Source organism: Eurosta solidaginis, chromosome 1, assembly GCF_040869045.1.
Source record: "Eurosta solidaginis isolate ZX-2024a chromosome 1, ASM4086904v1, whole genome shotgun sequence".
NCBI lineage: Eukaryota > Metazoa > Arthropoda > Insecta > Diptera > Tephritidae > Eurosta > Eurosta solidaginis.
In genome coordinates, this window is record NC_090319.1 from 343,479,082 (window position 1) to 343,499,444 (window position 20,363).

Genomic DNA, 20,363 nt, shown 5'->3' on the forward strand with positions numbered 1-20,363 from the left:
AAAGAAAGTATGAAATGTAAATTGAAATTTTCTAGGAAAATTTGGTGATACATACCATTTATTTTGACCTGGCTAAGGTATCGTTTCTCTAGAATGGCTTAAAGCAAATAATAAAAGTAATTAAGTATAAATTGAGGAGAGGAAAAAGTTGGTAAAGAATACATTATATTATATCAAAAAAAAGCGTTCCTAACGTCAAAATTGGCAAATTTTTTAGTTGAATTTCCCCAGTCGTGAATTACCTAACGCGATTTGATGGTTATTTAAGTGGCTCCCACTTTTCGTTCTGTTGGTGGTTATTAATGCTTCTTATTTCTTTGTTTGGAACAATAAGTCAAGATGTAATTTCAAAATAAAACTGAATTGTTTTTTTGTTTACATATGTACAACGTTTTGTTAACATGTTTTTTTAGTTAAAAAATAACAAAGGAAACTCAATCATTTCTCCTGAATAAAACAAACGATTATACCGTTTAAAACGTTTTTCGGTAGCACGCTTTCCTTGATCGGGTCTAGGCCTACTCTCCACTGCGCCTGATCTATGATCTAACTTAATCGTACTAGGATTTCCTAATAAAGATACGTCACACAAAAAGGTAAAGTGAATTTTTAACACTTCGGATTATTATCAAAACTTACTTGTAGTGTCGCATTCAAACACCATCATCATATATATTATTTCTAATTACTGTTTTTATATACGGGTCCCTTTTCGATCTTATTTGGAATCCAAATCTATAAATAAAGTTTTGGTTCTAAAGGATTCGGGCTATTAGCGAGCTTTGCGCAATTTTGATCGTAGTGCTTTTTTTTTGCTATATTTTATTAAAATAATTTGTTCAAAATAAACAATTGTGAGCACACAAAGAAATCTATTTGTACTATGGCACTATTGTGTATATTTGCACTGCATTACCGACATTTGCTACCATACGCCAGATAGCAGCGCAAGCTATAAGTTTTAATTGATTGATAGAACAGCTGATTTCTGTTGATATTTGATAAGATTTTTATATTGGTTGCGCAAGATGCGCGCGGGTCCGGTTCGTAAAACTTTAATACTATTTTGTAGTCAACGCTGTTGCTCATTAAATTGAGTAATACCAGATGTGAACAGCAAGTCGCCGTAGTATGGTGGTAGTGTGGTGCGAAGATCTTGAGTTCAAGTCTCGTCCAAGGCAACATCAAACATTTTTATTATTATTATTATTTTTAATTAATTTGTAACTTTTTAGCTTAGTTTTTTCAGCACTACTTGAGGATGAAATTCACACTATTTTGGTTGGTGTTCCCACTAGAAAAACTTGACATCTTAAAATTCACCAAAGTTGGTGAAAATCTTCACATTTGGCGCTTTCACCGACGCAACTGCTGATCATTTGATTGTTAAGTGATAACCTTCTGAATGAGTATTTTTGATGCACTCAACGATTTGGATTTTAAGTGAGATTACTGAGAAAATTTGTTTTCGCTACATTCACTCGACGTGTTTATTCGGCTGCAATTCTTTGCCATTTTAAAGTTCTGCTTTTGAATAAAATAGTTCCTCTTAATATTATTGTGAAGTGTGAAAAACAGTTTATGGAATCATTTTCCTTAAAATTTAGAAATAACTACAACAAATGTTGAAAGTTGGCTCCTTTTGAATGCCAGATGGCGCTGGTGATGCGCTAATTGTCACTCTCCATGCAAATACAAGCAATCTACTCATCTGTCAGTACACGATGCTGCATGAAAAATCGTATGTGTCGGGCATAAAAGATTCTTACTAACACAGCCACAGTTTTGATGACCACTGATCTAAACCCTTGGAGAAATAGGCGAACGAGGCAACTGACAGTATGAAAGTGGCACAGTTCAAGTGATGGTCAATTAGTAAAATTTTAACACGTTGTAAGTGAAGTGCGCTAATAATTTGAATTTGGAAGTTCTACTACCATAGTAGTGCTGTAAATACAGAGAATTTTACGTACAGAACATTTGAGTTTATTTTTTCGACAGTTCATTGATTCGAACGATAACTGAAGGCAAAGAGTAATCGAGAATACTTAATATTCGCTACAATGATTATTGAAAACGGTCACCCCTTTTGCACTTTGATGGATTTCGGAGATATCAAATTTTTCGAGTGGAAGCCCTGACGTTAAAATACCCATATATTTGAACTTATCTAAATAAATATGATACAATAAATATATATATATATATATATATATATATATATATATATATATATATGTGTGTGTGTGTGTGTTTTATATTACGTTTAGATCGGATTGATGCGTAGTGGTGTACTATTGGCTGAAGATACACCAACAAATATAATGCTAAAATTTGAGTGTAACTCTATAGAAGATGCATTTTTAGTATTGAGCCAAAAGCAGGGTGACTCAGATACAGTTCAACCCAATACCATTAGCGAATCTCAACCACCTGCTATTATGCATTCTGTAGAAATCGTTGACGCAACCTCGCCACAACTTACAAATGAGACGTGTCAGAAGCCGTCATTTGTTGATGAAAATGATAATAAAACTCAACCAACTGGACGAGTCAACAATGGACACGAGGAGGAGACAGAAAATAGAAGAAGAATATTTTTTACAACGCACGGACGAATCAAAGCTTTAATGACAAAGAATTTCGTGCAACTATTCCGTCAACCATCGTAAGTTGTTATGAGATAGTGTACATAACAGGCAGGGTTGGGCAATTTTTAAACATCGCTCGCTATTTAAATACCACTTGTAAATAACTTTGGAACGAAATTTCGAAAATATATTCAGCTATTTCAATATACATACTTTGGTATAACTTCAGGACCATTTTGTTTTGCAGAAAAATTGTGTGTGGAATTATGGACCTAGACTGTGTAAGAAAGGGCGAATAAATATACAATAGGGCGGGTCAAATTGTATGGGGAAAAAACTTCAGGTGCACATCCAGTTTCTGAATCTATGGATCATACTGAGTAATATTTTCCATGGGACAACAATAAATTTGACCCGCTCTAATTTTCATTTCATTTCATTTATTGATAGGTTACATTAGTACAATGAGATCTATGATCTCTTATAGTACAACAGTATATGGAACAGGAAAAATACAGATAATTCTTAAATCAAGGCAAGACATAACACAAGAAAAAAAAACAAATACAGATATAGAAAAATAAAGCATGAAGTCAATAATCACAGACAAATTATTATTTCGATAGCAAAACTTTTGAACAAATCAACTAGAGAGTATTAATGTATTTTACCGGTAGTAAGCATATAAAACTGCCCTAAAGTTGCTTTTAGTAATACTACTGCGAATGGACATTCGTATCGAGTTCCAAGTACGAATGGCATTGACAAAGAATAGCCGTGAGGAGGTAAGGTAGTTATAGTTTGGTACAATCAGATCATGAGTCCGGGAGGACATGGGAAAAATTAGCTTATCATAAAGATATCTGAGTTCCTTACATATAATAAGTCTGCAGAGAAAAATACAATTTCTGGCCTTCAGATAGTCAGCTATATCACACCCTAGTAATCGTGTTCTCCAATTCTAAATATGGTCAAATTTGTCTAACCCGAACACATAGCGCGTAACGTGGTTGAAGGCTACATAGATCTTATGGGCAGAATGCGAGCTCAGCTTACTGTATACCAGTTCGGGATAGCATATATATATCCGGCAAAATTAGCTGTATTGCAAGGTTTCTCCTAACATGGGGAGGAGTAATATACAACATATTTTTCGCTTCTTTGGTCCGGGTTTTCAGTGCTAGTTCGAATTCCAGTCAAAGTTTACTAGAGTTTATCTCTGCCACGTCGACCTCTTATGCCTGGTTTTTCGGTGCGAGTTTGAACTACAGTGAAAATTGACTAGAGTTTAACCTTGTCACTTTTTTCGATAACATAAAACTTTGCTGCTCATCTCAGCTTGGGCGGCTGAAATGGCAGGGTTAAACTGTAGTCAACATTAACTGGAGTTCAAACTAGGACTGAAAGACCGGGCATTAAGCTGAAATGAGCAGCAAAATTTTATGTTACCAAAAAAAGTGGCAAGATTAAACACTAATTAACTTTAACCAAACAGGAGTAGATTAATTAGACGAACTGACCATGGAGCTCTGGGAATGGTGTCCAAATGTCTAAACGCGTTTTTTGTTAATTAATTTTTGCTGCTTTATGCCCAACCCTGATATAAGTCAATATCGACCTATCCTAATGGGAACGCGCTACAAAAGGGCGGAACTCGACGGCTATCTCAACAAAGGATGAAAAGGAACTAACAGCATTTTTTAAGAACTAAGCTTGTCAATTTAAAAATTACTTCATTAAAATAAACTGGAAAAAAAAATTATATTCAAAGAAATATTCCGGACGAATAAAAAAAAAATTATCCATCCGGAATTTTTATACAAGCAAAATTTCCGGATGAATAGGGAGTCATTTCATTAATTCGAAAGTCTATGAGTATGTTTGCAAGTGCATCACGCTTAAGCTACTTGAGAAATCTTACGCAAATTTTAAACAAGGACACGTTGTCCTTTGAAATTGTTTAAAAATTACACTGAATCAAAAATGTGCCAAAAACTACCGTAAAAATAAGATTTTTTGGTCACAAAAGTCATCCAACATAAAAAAATGTTTATTCTGTTGTTTGGGCCAATTTATAAATATTTGGTTTGCTAAAATGAGCATTTGTGGCCATAAATTAAAACAGGGTATATTTGTTTATCCCGACGCGTTTCGACGTTACCTTACGTCTTCTTCTTTGGGGATCTGTTTAATGTTAAGTATATAAAATTAAATACATTAAACTTTATTTTAAGATATCTAACAATAAACATAAAACTGGCACATCACAACTACAAAACGCGATGAACTTCAAAGAAGATTTTGACAACATAAGCAGCGCCTACTCAGCTATTATACAGAGATACAAGAGAATGTAAAAAATAAACAAATGTCAGTTTAATGTAACTATGTTAATAATGTTGTGCAAAATTATATTAGTACCTGGAAAAAAATAATTATTAATGTGAATATTAATGTAAGTAGCTAAATAAGTGTTAAGTGATGTGCCAGTTTTATGTTTATTGTTAGATATCTTAAAATAAAGTTTAATGTATTTAATTTTATATACTTAACATTAAACAGATCCCCAAAGAAGAAGACGTAAGGTAACGTCGAAACGCGTCGGGATAAACAAATATACCCTGTTTTAATTTATGGCCACAAATGCTCATTTTAGCAAACCAAATAAAAAAATGTTATTGATATTAAGCCGTTATCATTATAACATTATTATTATTACTTAAAAAAATGCTAAATTAATAATATTTTAATGCAAAACTGACACGAAAAATGTAAAACAATCACTATTATGCAATGTAAGGTTGACATATTAAATGTTAAATTTACATTAAAATATATGTAAATTTGATATGACTAAAATGTTAGTTTATGAAAATTCAATATCGTTTTGATATTTTAGAAATGTCAAATAAAACACTGAAAATAATTTTGTTTAAAATTTTATTAACTCGAAATGTTTCTATAAAACAATTTAATTCAAAATCTTTTATTTATTATTAATATAGTTCTATCAGGAATGTAATATAAATGTATAGGTGAACCAGTAAATCTTTTTATATTAATGATTTCAAAAAAAGTATATTTTGGCGCTACGATATAAGACTGAAAGTGTTCTGAAAATTCAATTAATTTTAACATTTTAATTTTATTGTTGGCTATTTGAAGTAAATCTAAAGGTGGTGATAGGTTTCCAATTTCTGTTTCGCCATAATCAAACATTTGCATTCTATAGTTGAACGCTTCAATTGAAAATAACTTTTCATGAGTTAAAAAAAAAAATATTTTAAAAGTTCGCCTTTGTCGTATCTGCACCCTCCCTCAAATAAATCGTGAACTGTATCAGCTGCATAATTTTTCGTACCATGAAATGTGGCTAATTCATTAAATAAGCAATTAGATTTTACTCCTGTTTTTTTTTCTCGGAGTATGAATTAAAATGTTTGTTCCAGCTGCGGAAGATTTAAGAATGCTGCCAACACTCTAATCAATTAAAGGGATATAAAGCATATACATTTATAAAAGAACGATAAATAATTGACATGTCGGTTACCGCTAAGGATGTTAAAGTAATACAGCTAATCTCGCAATCTTGGAAATTACTCAAACTGCGCATGGAACTTGAGCTGCTTGAAGATGTATCCATATCCGAAAACTGAGTAAAATTTGATATGTATGTTGTATATATTTTGTATTAAAAAGAAAAAATATATATGTTACCATTCATGTTCTCAAAGCAGCAATTGTTTCCCTGAGTTCGGCTCTGAGGCCAATATTTCCGTTTCCAGGAAAAATCTGCTCCAAATCGTTCTTATTTAAATATTTTAGCCTATTGTAGGTGAATCCGCAAGTTACATGTGTTGTGCAATATATGTTATTTATTTATTTATGAATAAATTTAATTAATATTATTTACTTACCGGTAAATGCTGCCAAAGTGTACTCCACATTTAACTCTTCGAGCAGATCCTTTAACTGGTATCTTCTTTTTGATCGCTATCAATTGCCTCCATACTTAGCTCGGCGCCAATTGCATGATCCATATTTCCAACATTGTTTTAATGTCGTCTTCTGAACTCAACAAAATGGGAATCAAAGTTTCTTCCATTTTTAACAATTACCGAGTATTTTTATACTCAGTTGAGCAGAGCTCACAGAGTATATTAAGTTTGATTGGATAACGGTTGGTTGTACAGGTATAAAGGAATCGAGATAGATATAGACTTCCATATATCAAAATCATCAGGATCGAAAAAAAATTTGATTGAGCCATGTCCGTCCGTCCGTCCATCCGCCCGTTAACACGATAACTTGAGTAAATTTTGACGTATATTGATGAAATTTGGTATGTAGGTTCCTGAGCACTCATCTCAGATCGCTATTTAAAATGAACGATATCGGACTATAACCACGCTCACTTTTTCGATATCGAAAATTTCGAAAAATCGAAAAAGTGCGATTATTCATTACCAAAGACAGATAAAGCGATGAAACTTGGTAGGTGAGTTGAACTTATGACGCAGAATAGAAAATAAGTAACATTTTGGACAATGGGCGTGGCGCCGCCCACTTTTAAAAGAAGGTAATTTAAAAATTTTGCAAGCTGTAATTTGGCAGTCGTTGGAGATATCATGATGAAATTTGGCAGGAACGTTACTCCTATTACTACATATATGCTTAATAAAAATTAGTAAAATCGGAGAACGACCACGCCCCTTTTAAAAAAAAAATTTTTTTTAAGTCAAGTTTTAACAAAAAATTTAATATCTTACATTATATAAGTAAATTATGTCAACATTCAACTCCAGTAATGATATGGTGCAACAAAATACAAAAATAAAAGAAAATTTCAAAATGGGCGTGGCTCCGCCCTTTTTCATTTAATTTATCTAGGATACTTTTAATGCCATAAGTCGAAAAAAAATTTACCAATCCTTTTGAAATTTGGTAGGGGCATAGATTTTATGACTCTAACTGTTTTCTGTGAAAAAGGGCGAAATCGGTGGAAGCCACGCCTAGTTTTTATACACAGTCGTCCGTCTTTCCTTCCGCATGGCCGTTAACACGATAACTTGAGCAAAAATCGACATATCTTTACTGAACTTAGTTCACGTACTTATCTGAACTCACTTTATCCTGGTATAAAAAATGAACGAAATCCGACAATGACCACGCCCACTTTTTCGATATCGAAAATTACGAAAAATGAAAAAAATACCATAATTCTATACCAAATACGAAAAAAGGGATGAAACATGGTAATTGGATTGGTTTATTGACGCGAAATATAACTTTAGAAAAAACGTTGTAAAATGGTTGTGATACCTACCATATTAAGTAGAAGAAAATGAAAAAGTTCTGCAGGGCGAAATAAAAAACCCTTGAAATCTTGGCAGGTATTACATATATAAATAAATTAGCGTTATCCTACAGATGATGTTCTGGGTCACCCTGGTCCATATTTTGGTCGATATCTGGAAAACGCCTTCACATATACAGCTACTACCACTCCCTTTTAAAACTCTCATTAATACCTTTAATTTGATACCAATATCGTACAAACACATTCTAGAGTAACCCCTGGTCCACCTTTATGGCGATATCTCGAAAAGGCGTCCACCTATAGAACTAAGCCCACGCCCTTTTAAAATACTCATTAACACCTTTCATTTGATACCCATATCGTACAAACATATTCTAGAGTCATCCCTGGTACACCTTTATGGCGATATCTCGAAAAAGCGACCACCTATAGAACTACCACCACTCCCTTTTAAAACCCTCATTAATACCTTTAGTTTGATACCCATATCGTACAAACACATTCTAGAGTTGTCCAACTTTATGGCGATATTTCGAAACGGCTTCCACCTATAAAACTAAGCCCTTTTAAAATACTCATTAACACCTTTCGTTTGATACCCATATTGTACAAACAAATTCTAGGGCCACCCCTGGTCCGCCTTTATGGCAATATCTCGAAACGGCGTCCACCTATGGAACTAAGGATTACTCCCTTTTAAAATACGGGTTCTATGTACCGGAGCGACTCGGTATTTTTCCCGACCAAGGGCTGTTATTTCAGTGTAACCCCATTTAATTTGTTGCGTTTTTGGTCGCACCTATTGGATGGGGCGAAGCACTGCTACAACAACAACAACAACAACAACAACAACAACGAAGAAAGTATATTACACGTAGTTATATTTACATTTTTATTGTTATGCCAACAAAATTTCATATCCTATCAACAATTTAATGTAAAACTCTGCGAAGAAAATACATTATACGTTGTTAATGCAGCAAAATATCAAATCATTTCCAAAATTTAATGTTAATGTCGATTGATGAAATTATAGTGTAATTTTTAATTTGACATTGCAACAAATTTTATTTTAAAAATTACTACAATAATGTGGATTTAACCATTTTAAATGTTAAATTAGCACTATTTCTTTTACATTGCAAATAACATTGTAAAATCTTAGTTTTACATGGCAACATTTTTTTCGGTGTATATGTGACCCCGGTTTCTCGCAAAGAAAAACAGCTGTTAACAGCAATTCTTTTTTGAGTCATAAGCCACCTTTTCATAGACCGGGTCACATATTATACACATCAAATGGGCATCAATATTGCAATAGAAATATTCTTAGGAATATAAACCTTTTTCAAATATTGTTAAATAATGATTACTAATGGTAATGATTAGCCGTTCCATTGATTATTTCCTTTAAACGCCATTTAATGATTACTTGCCATTATTTTCTATTTTGAATGATTACTTCTCAATTGATTAAAAAAATAATCAAAAAAATCATGATTTTTTACGATTATTGAAAAAAATCAAAAAAAAATCAGAAATAATCAAAAGTAATCAAAAATCTAAAATAATCAAAAGTAATGATTATTTTTAATTTTTTTTTTTTGTTTTTTTAATTTTTTTGATTTTTTTTTTTTTATTATTTTCCGCTTTGTTGAAAGAGAAATTCTCGTTTGTTGCATGCACACAAGTACATTTTAGGATGGAATAGTAAATCGTAAGCGCTTATCGAGGCGAATATATACATACAACATATAGGGCGAATAGTATATGAGCGTTGATTCAAACATGTTCTCAGGTAAGTATATACACATGCGCATTATTAGATTCATTATATAAAATAATAATGGTTTCATCCTTAAGTCAAGCTAATTTTGTTTTGTATCTAAAATTAATATAACCGCCATTTTGGATTAAATTATGGCTATGCAATGATTGTTTTGTATTCAAAGTTTATCATATTGTTCGCTTTATTTTAGTAATATTGGTTTCATATCATCGCCACTGTGTGAGTGTTCTTTGTCCCATTTAGAGAGCTTGATCATAAATAAGCATTTTTTCCGGTAATATATTTTGAACGACTAAAAAATTTTGTTTTCCGCCTTCGACCGCTGTTATAGACTTTTAAAATGTATACGAGTATATGGGGTATTCCATCCCATTTCGAACAATTTTAAACCCGACCCCCTTTAGAAATTGAAAGTTTTTCTTCTTTTTCTAGCTTACGAAAGACGTTTTTCAGAATTTTTTCAAATTTTTTCATCCAACTCAAAAAAAATTATGAATTTTAAAAAAAAAAACCCGTTTTTGTTTTCAAAATGCTATAATTTTTTCAAAAATTGACCGTTTGGGATCTTTTTTTTTTTAAAAAGTTTTGTTTTTAAATGTACTTTTCGGAAAAAATACAAAAAAAATTTTAAATTTTTTTTTCAATTAAATAAAAAAAAAATATCGGCCCACTCCGGGATTAGTGGGGATGATCGCAGAATTGATTGAAGTCTTCTATGAGAAAAAAAAAATGGCAAAATTCGAAAAATTTCGAAAAACTGAAAAATTACAAAAAAAAACTTTAAACATTTTTTTGTATTTTTTCCGAAAAGTACATTTAAAAACAAATTTAAAAAAAAAAGATCCCAAACGGACAATTTTTGAAAAAGTTATAGCATTTTGAAAACAAAAACGGTGTTTTTTTTAAATTCATAACTTTTTTTGAGTTGGATGAAAAAATTTGAAAAAATTCTGAAAAACGTCTTTCGTAAGCTAGAAAAAGAAGAAAAACTTTCAGCCAATTCTAAAGGGGTCGGGTTCAAAATTGGTCGAAATGGGATGGAATACCCCATATACATATATATATTCCTGGAAAATATCCAACCATGTCGAAAAAAATAATGTATGATAGGCAAACAAATGTGTTTGGAATTCCATTTTTAGTACTAAAAATATGACTCACTTTGCAAACAATAAATTTTATAGATTCTAGACGTAATCATAAGAAATTAAAAAGCTTGAAACTAATGTACATGGACATATGTTAATAAGTTTATCTGGGATATAACAACTTTTGGTTAGACAACTGATCATGATGATAAATGACAACTTAGAGGATCGCTCCAGTTGGAAGTGAAGCTATCAACCTAAATAGTATTACTCATACATATTGTTTGAGCATATTGTTTTGTCGTAAAACAATACGCGGTTACATCGATGGACACGATAATTTGTAGGTGGGTGTGTATGTAGCCATATGCCTAGATAACCGCTCACCATATACCGTTACATTCACCGATGTACTTGTATGTACAAAATAATCAGTGCCTAGCCATAACGTAATCCAAAATAGTGGATATATATATATTTTGGATATACAAAATTGGCTAGACTTAAGGATGAAACTATAAAGGAGCGTTGCTAAATGAAAGCTTTTGGACGCCAACCTATCCAACATTTTTTTGCAAATTGTCTGGGTAATTTGAAAAACCGCCGTTTTCGATCCCACATCTATCTATAAATCTTATAAAATAAAGTCGCTAAATGCCATGTATGCACATAACTTCACACAGAATGCTCCGATTTTAAAACGGTTTTTTGCATTTAAAAGCTTAGCTACGTGAGATGGTACAGTAAATATAATTTGAAGGTATATATTATAGGGGCGTGGCAAATTGCCAAAATGTAGTAAAAAATCATAAAATTTTTGTTTACACAGCTATAACTCATAAACGGGTGAACATATTTAAAAAATTCTACTTTTCAGTAAAACTTTGAAATATTTACCTTCGATTTGCATCAAAAAAATACTTGATTCCTTTCTTATATCAGCCAAATTGTTTAAACAAAAGTAACATTTTTATCAAAAAATACGTATGTGTGTTTGTTCGCTGTGAACTGTCCGCGCTAATTGCTTTTGAGTGAGGCTTGATGCGACACATACATACGTACATATATAGCATACGCTGTGTTATTTAACTTCGGGCGTAGGTTTATAGGTATGTATGGATGTACATCACTACATAGTATATGGCCCTTTGAATGCTTAAACCTTTAAAAATACGCAACGGATTTTGATGCGCTTTTTTTTTAATAGATAAAGAGTGATTGAAGAGGAAGTAACGGATGAACATATTTGGCTCAAAATTCGTGGAGGGGTAGCTTAGAACCAGGAGACAGACATAGGCTAATTTTTATCCCGTTCTGGATAGGGCCTTGAGATCAAAACGTGGACTTGGGTAATCCTGGGATATGTTTGTACAATATGGGTATCGAATGTAAGCTGTTCATGAGTACTTTTATACGGGGTATTTTTCGTAACCGCGGGTAACTAGGGTCTCGAGATATAAGCGAAAACGTGGACGCGGTTACCCCTAGATTTAGACGGAAAAGCTTATTAAAATGTATGGAGATAGGGCAGAACAACGTCTGACGGGTCTGCTAGTTATTTTATAAAATGAGTGTAGTAAAATATGCAGATGTGTGTATACTTACCGGAGAATATGTTTGAATCAACGCTCATATACTATTCGCCCTATATGTTGCATGTATACATATATTCGCCTCGATAAGCGCTTACGATTTACTATTGCATTCTAAAATGTACTTGGATGTAGAAATTATCCCGTGCATGCAACAAAGGAAAATTTTTCTTTCAACAAAGCGGAAAAATATTCAAAAATAATCAAATAAACAAAACAAATGAAAAAAATCAAAAATAATCAAAAGTTTTCATTTTGATTTATTTAATAATTTGGGAAAAATTTAAACAACGTAACATCAGGACGGACAAAGCGACAGCTGTTTCGATTATACCTTGTAAATCTCTTCAAAGCCTTTTCTCTTTTCAATAATCGGAAAAAATCATGATTTTTTTTTTTTTTTTTTTTTCTAATGGTAATCAATTAGTAATTGCTTTTTGCGGAAAACAATTGAAATAATCATTGGCCATTAAAATAGGCATCTAATTAATTGATTACTAATGCTAATTCAAATTTAACAGGTCTGCTCGGAAACTGCTTAACAAATTTGGATGAAATTTAGTACATAGGTAGTAATTGTAATGCTTTTTGCCTAGACGTTTTTACTAAGGATCTCTTTGCGAGGTTGCCATCTACTCAAAATTTCTTTTTTTAAATTATACGATACACGTCAATTTTGGTACCAAACAGTAGATACTTTACTCAATATTTAAATAGGAACATTTTAAAATGGCTTTTCCACCTGAGGTCGGTACCAAGCCTTGTTATATATGTACATTTATTATTGAATGTATCCATTTCTATCTCAGAAACCTCATGAAAAAACAGTAATTAATTTGTAAGTAGAAATCTCTACTATTAGTTTAAACAACAAAATACGTCATAATATACATACATACATATTGTAACGAATTTAGGGAATATTCCGCTTATTTGAAACTTTCTGCTAATGTTCGTATCGCTAAACTGTTGAATAAATCACTGCAATATTCAGTATCGCTACTGCTCTTTATTTAGATTACTTTGGGAGTAGTACTTCACAATAATACTTCACAACCAATAGCGTGTTTAAATCAAACTGATTACTGATTTTTCAGCTTGCGCTACTTTTATACTCTCCGTTGCTTCGTTCGCATATTTCTCTACAGGTCTAGACATTTCACCTTCTAGAACTCTTGTATCTCCTGCTTGGTAATTAGTTATATGAGTACATGCATATTTGTAGTTTATAGCCATATGCGTGTGTATGTGTGAGTAACTACTTCGGCTGATGACCACATCTGTGTGTGTGAAATAGCTCTTCGTCGCCTTCTACATAAGTGTTGAGAGCTTTAATGTGTTCATGTACATAAGAGTGGCTCCCTCATGTTTTTGTTGTTGTGTGATTATTTACTAACAGCTTAGTGATGCTAATATTCGTCACAATATGTAAGCATTTTGGAAATTTGATCTACTATCTGATATATCCCAGCCAGCAATTTTGGAAAATTTTGATCAAAATATTTTTAAATATCATACCCCAAGATGATTAAAAACGTTCAAATTTAAAAGCATTTTCTGTTCAAAAATTAACGTATCGTCGGGAGAAAAATGTACCATAAATATGATTATTCTTGAATAATCATTCAATATTCTTATTTCGAAACCCTTTTTATTCATATTTGATATCATTGTAAAATTGAGCTTTAATAGTTTTAGAGTAATATTTGACTGCTTTCACAGTCATTTGCTGATCATATTCGTGAATATATTTCAATCGCTTTGGTTGAGATTTTTTAATGCCATTATAATGCATTTATTCTTCATATATCATTCAAAATAGGATACTACATAATAATCTTATTTCATCAGGGGAAGAAAACATGCGAAAGTGAGCTATTCGAACCACAGCTAACTCGCAAACAAACTTGACCGATATACACCTGCGACTACAACATCCAACATCAGCATTATCGTCTGCATCTTAAAATACGGATACGATACGGGATGTTGAAGCCGTATCCAGGTATGTCAAAATAGTTTCACTTACCTGGGGTTCAAATAGCTCACAACCTATGTATTGTGCAATCATTATGTATTTTCTGGGAAGCTGAAGGGGAGAAATGGTTGGGAAAATCTTCGTTCACGAGCAGCATTACATTATTTTTGTCTTGGAGAATATACTTTGCATAAATAATAAAATTTTTATATATTTTTTCTTAGCTTCATGATTGAAAAAATATGTGTATGTGAAAAAAATAAAATTTTTAACGAAAACTAAAATTTCAACAAGTACAAAATTCATTATTCAGTCAACAAATATATTCATTAAAGATTCAGAAAGCTGAATGAAAAATGATTATAAATTTTCGATCACCTAAGGTAAACACATTTGATTCAAATATGATTCCAAAATGTGATTGAAAAACTATATTCAGTTTTTGATCATCAAAGGTAAGCATATTTGATTATTATCTTTGTTGGTTTTTATGAAATATTAAAATTTAGTCATTAAAGGACTTCAAAAATGATTCCAAAAAGTGATCGAAAAATGCTTTTTAGTTTTTCATCATCAAAAGTATTCATATTCGATTATTTCTTTTGTTCAATTGTATGATAACTCATTATTTAGTCAGAAAGAGTAATCAAATTGTATTGATATGTAGGGAAGTTCAAAATTGAATTACCTAAATGCTGAGTGAGAAGATATGACAAAACAAAACACTTTTCTAAAATGTCTAATAGGGCACAAAAAAATTTATCCCCTCACAAATTTTCATTAAGATATCTCAAAAATTGAGACAGCTCGTCATCCTGATCAATTCGGTATACTTATTATTGGGTCAATCTCTTCTCTTTTAATAACTTACAATTTTCAAATTCGAACCCAACTTAATATACTTTTTCATTTTCTGGAAAGATCCATGCACGAAATTTGGCATCGTGGCATTTATGTTGTAGATACATACTTTGGGCCCCAACCTTTGAACTTGCTGTTGGAGCAGTTGCGCAAGGATCATCAGGCATAGCCGGGGACCTGCCAAGCTTATTTCACCGCCCTCGGCATCTTCCGTATTTGTACTCCCTTTTGATCTTGCAAATCAACTGCTGCGTTAGCAAAAGTAGTGGGACTGGCGTTATGTTACTAAAATGCAAACTTACTCGTATTGTATGGGACGAATGTACAATGTCACACGAGCGTGCAGTTGAGGCACTTAATCGTACCTTGCAAGATATTCGTGGCCGCCAAACTTTGATGGGTGGAATTGTTATCTTGTTCGAAGGAGACATACGCGATTTACTCCGGCGGACGACATCAGTGCGTGCCTCAAATCCCCGCCACTATGACGGAATTTAGAATTTTTAAACCTAACAACAAATACGCGTGTACTACTTTTACTAAGAACTTGCTTGAGATCGGCCAAGATAGCAAATCAACAAATGAGGACGGTATAAAAACATTCGGCGATAAGTTTTCGGAAAAAATTTTATCTTTTAAAATTGGATTGGCTTCGCGGAATGGCAATATTGGCTCCCGAAAATGAAACCTGGGAAACATAAGTTAAAAATAATAATCGAGCAAGTGCCTTTTGCAACAATATACTCGTACCCGATCGAGTTTTTAAACTCCTCAGAGCTATCAGGGGACAGTTTAAAGTGGGGGTAACCGTAATACTAATACGTTACTATGACCGCCGACATAATGGTACAAGATTGTAAATAACAGCATTTAAGAAAATGGTTTTATTGCCAAGAATACATACATAATTATTATTTCGAAAAACATACCTTTTAAATTTAACGTCTGCAGTTCCCTGTGAAAACTGTACCATGCAAATTTTCAAAACAAACTACCGTTCGTTGGGCGACACTTTTTTGACGAGACGCGGACAGTTGTTTGCTATAAAATAAGATGAGAAACCTCTACTGAGCGGACATAACAAATCAATCAAAAACCTCTCTCTTGAACAGATCCAAACTTCTCCCAAGCAGACAAAGTGAGAGAATAAATACTAATTTATTGTGCGTTTGAAAAACGTCGTACTGGGCTTATGAATTTGCCAAGTGGCGAATACATACCTATGTACATATTTACCCAAGTCTTAGAAATTTTATAGTCTGTCACTACTTCACATAAGCTGAACGTGTCCATAGATCTACCAAAAGCTTATTCGACGACCAAACTGAAAACCCCCCTCAAGAACCATGACATATGTTATGAAACAACTACGTCCTCTTGGAAAGTAATAGAAAATTCAATTTTCGTATCGTGTATTGTATTGTAACGAATTTTGGGAAATTCCGCTTATTTGAAACCTTCTGCTAACGCTCGAATCGCTAAACTGTTGGAAAAATCGCTCCAATATTCTGTATCGCAAAATGGTCTGTATTAGACTACTTTGGGAATAGTGCAATTATACTTCACAATTATACTTCACTTCGCAACTAATAGCGTGTTAAAATCAAACTGATTACTCATTAATCATCTTGCGCTGCTTTTATACTCTCCGCTGCCTCGTCAGCATATTTCTCCAAAGGTCTAGACGTTTCACCTTATAGAATCTCCTGCTTGGTTCCCAGCGATATACATGTATGTATATTTGTAGTTTATGCGTTCCTCAATGTCATACACGTGTGTATGTGTGAGTAAGAACTTCGGCTGATGACTAAATGTGTGTACGTGTGAGATATCTCCTCACTTCGAGGCATGGCGGAACTATATAAGGGGCAGCACGGGACAGCTGATTATAAAATTTTTTTATTTGATTTGATACATCAACTTCCGGCGCAGTACGATTTTGACATTAGTCCATCGAATTTACAAAACCAAAGTACATGGAACTTTTATTTATGTTTGTAGGTATGTCAACATGCTGCCACTTTGTATGGTTCCGCCATGATCTCGAGCTGCTGGTTATGTGTGTGCATGTACTTCTCGTCTCCAATGCAATTTTTGGGCTCTTTGTATGAGTTGAACTGTTCCCTTTTGTTTGAGCATGTCCTATGAAGAGACTAATTGTACCCATTTATACCCGAAAGAGATCGATAGGACCAACCCCTTTTGTACCCATGTGGGAGATAGGAAGACTACCTGTTTTCTATTCAATAAGGACTCAAATAGGGCCCAGTCGAATTTTTCATGGATGAAACACAATCGAGAGTTTGCCAAGCCATCAAATATATTTGATGTAAGTTTCGCCGCTTTTCAAAAAGGAATAAAAAATACTATTCGAAAATTCAACTCTAACTCCGGCGTAGTCGTCCAGTCCCGGTAATTTAGGTTCGGTATGGGGCCCCGCATTTTTCTTAAGTAATTCGATTCAATCACCTCTCATCTTTTTTATTTTACTCCCTTCATTGCCGGCTTTTTTTTATTTCTTAAAATGAGCTACATTGATTTCAAACTGATAATCCCAACTGTACACGAAAGGGACTTAAGGCGATCAATTATGCTTAATGTAGACAAAAAAGATCAATCGGTGACCAATCTCTTTAGGGAATAATCGCACGATTTTTTGCAGGGGATGAGTAAATTGATGTGTTCATGTACACAAGAGTGGCAGCTTGCTTTATTTTTGTTGTGCCTTTATTTACTAACAACACAGTGATGCTAAAATTCGCCACAGTATCTGTCGACATTTGAGAGGACACCTCTCTTGAGTGGACAAAGGTTGGCTGACGGTGAGTGTCCACCAACGAGACGCTTAACTGTACACGGAAAAAAATTAACCCAAAAATATTATTTTCAGGTATGTGTTGCAATAAAAATAAATATTTTTGTAAAATATTAAAACTAATTTCTATTAAATTATGTTGCGACCAACCCGATTATTTTCCGATAAACCCGTTGCGAATTGTTAAGAGAAATTAAATTATCATACCTGCGCTGTAAAAAGTCATAATTTAAGGCACAACATTTTGGAGGCAATTTCCGAAACATTAAGTCAAGTACGAACGTTGAGATACCACGAGTTCTGTCCTTCAAAAAAAAAAAATATGTCACGAGTTTGCTATTGGGATAGGTCGATGTTTACATAGTATTTTTAAGTTAATACTTTTATCTATATTTAATTTTATTTATTTTTCAGTGGCATAATTTTCATGCTGTTATTCCCTATAATTCAATTGACGTGCTTCTATTTAGCGATTGGTAAAACTCCAACAAATCTAAAACTTGGCATTGTAAGCGGAGAAGTCAACGATTATTCAACATGTTTTGATCGAAATCTGCGCACTGTATACAATCATAATGACAGCTGTGAATTTGAAAAAATATCATGCCGCTATATAGCGGAGTTTGGCGACAATATTGCCGAGAGAGTACGTAAATTTAATTTTTTTAGTTTATTCTCTATCATTGGTGGACTCCGATTATTACGTTTTTCCTTTTTGGTGGGAAAATGGGGGCCCAAACTGTTATTTCTTTTATGTGAAAAGTACTTCAGAAAAAAATATTTCCAGACTTTTAATTTTTAAGTCCAAAAGATCCGGATTAGTTCGTTTGGACCATAGTTATACGTCGGGACTTTTATTCTCTCCTTAAAAAATAAAAGTTTTGACTTATAAATAAAAGTCCGGATTTGTGAATTTGTGAATTTTTTTTTTAAAGCCCGAAGAATTAAAAGAATGCATGATTCGTCATGAAAATGCTTTGGGTATCCACGGGATTCCATAAACTTTCACTTATAGTGAAAACAAAGCTATTAAAATGGGCTCCTGCGGACTTCTTCATTTGATATGACCACGTCAACCCTTCTATATCGTCACATTCTGCCTCCCTAAAGTTGGCAGCGAAATTGGGCGTGCTATATTTGCGCCTCATAAACCCTTGAAATCGGCACAAATTTGGTGTGTGTACACTGTACATTTTTTTATTGACTGCTATTAAAGCCATAATCTGGGACACAGTGTACTCACCTTTAGAAACTGGATAGCTACTCATAGCCCCAATTCTGTCCCACCATCTATGAAAAATGTTCATCCCCAGAGCAGCTCAAAGCTATTTAAATACGTCTCAAGGGCCCATTACTCATACTTAGCATAGACTTGACTTGACTTGAGAACTGTCACTTACAGTTCTGTTAAATGAACATTGCAGGCTACTGATTACTCAAAACTTAGCAACACTTGACTTAGAAGTCTGTTGAATTTTGATTTTCTATGTAAGTTCTAAGTGACATTTATATTTTGAGATGCCATTTGTTTGTTTCCATTTCATTTTGACATTTTGTCATACAAATTGACATTTATTTTTATTTTATTTATTAATTTTTACACTCATAAATTAATTGTAGAACTCAAAATTAACGTTGTTTAAAAACCACCACCTTTTGTAGCAAATATTTCACAATAAAATGACAGCTGATTATGATGCCAGATTGTATGCGCTAAGTGGAGTATAATCGTGGCTAAGTTGCCAAGTCAAGTCAAGTCTATGCTAAGTATTAGTAATGGGCATAGTACAGATCTACAAGTAGGATATGTAGCAGCACGCACATACACAGCCACGCTCACCTGATAAAATGCTTGTTCTTGTTCGTTTTTTTGTGGATGCTATTTGGCACTGTTGTACTTCTTAGGCTCAAGAAAAGTGTAATAGCTGCCAACGAAAACTGCGTAAAATTTTTATCGTAAAATTACAAAGAAATATCCGTATTTACTTTCAAACAAGCACTTAATTACATCTCTCTTTAAAATCCATATGTTTTGGACAATTTTAATTAACAAATTGTGATACTTTATTACCGGGGACGATTGCTAAAACACGACCAAACCGTCGGGGGAGGTACTAATAGACGCGTTTTTGCCACGCTTCCAATAATTCGAATACTTTTTCGCCTTTGGACTATTGATAACAGGACAAAACGCGTGTTTTCACTTCTCTTTACACATTTTTGGACGGGTTATTGCAGTCGACCTCGGTTTCAAACTGTTTTTCGCGGAGAACTTTTGAACGGGTAGAAAAACTTAGCACCCGTGTTTGTATTCTTAATACTGGAATAA

The 20,363-nt window shown here is 33.2% G+C and overlaps 1 protein-coding gene across 4 annotated transcripts in view; it reads left to right on the forward strand.

Annotated features, from left to right (window-relative positions):
• The window catches only part of LOC137237972 (ABC transporter G family member 23), a 193,707-nt gene that overhangs the window by 157,038 nt on the left and 16,306 nt on the right, over positions 1–20,363 (forward strand). For all 4 annotated transcript variants that reach the window (XM_067762441.1, XM_067762437.1, XM_067762440.1 and 1 more), the window contains exons 6-7: positions 2,271–2,668; positions 18,449–18,680. In XM_067762441.1, coding sequence (XP_067618542.1) covers positions 2,271–2,668; positions 18,449–18,680 — 630 coding nt within the window. The remainder of the gene's footprint in view (positions 1–2,270; positions 2,669–18,448; positions 18,681–20,363) is intronic.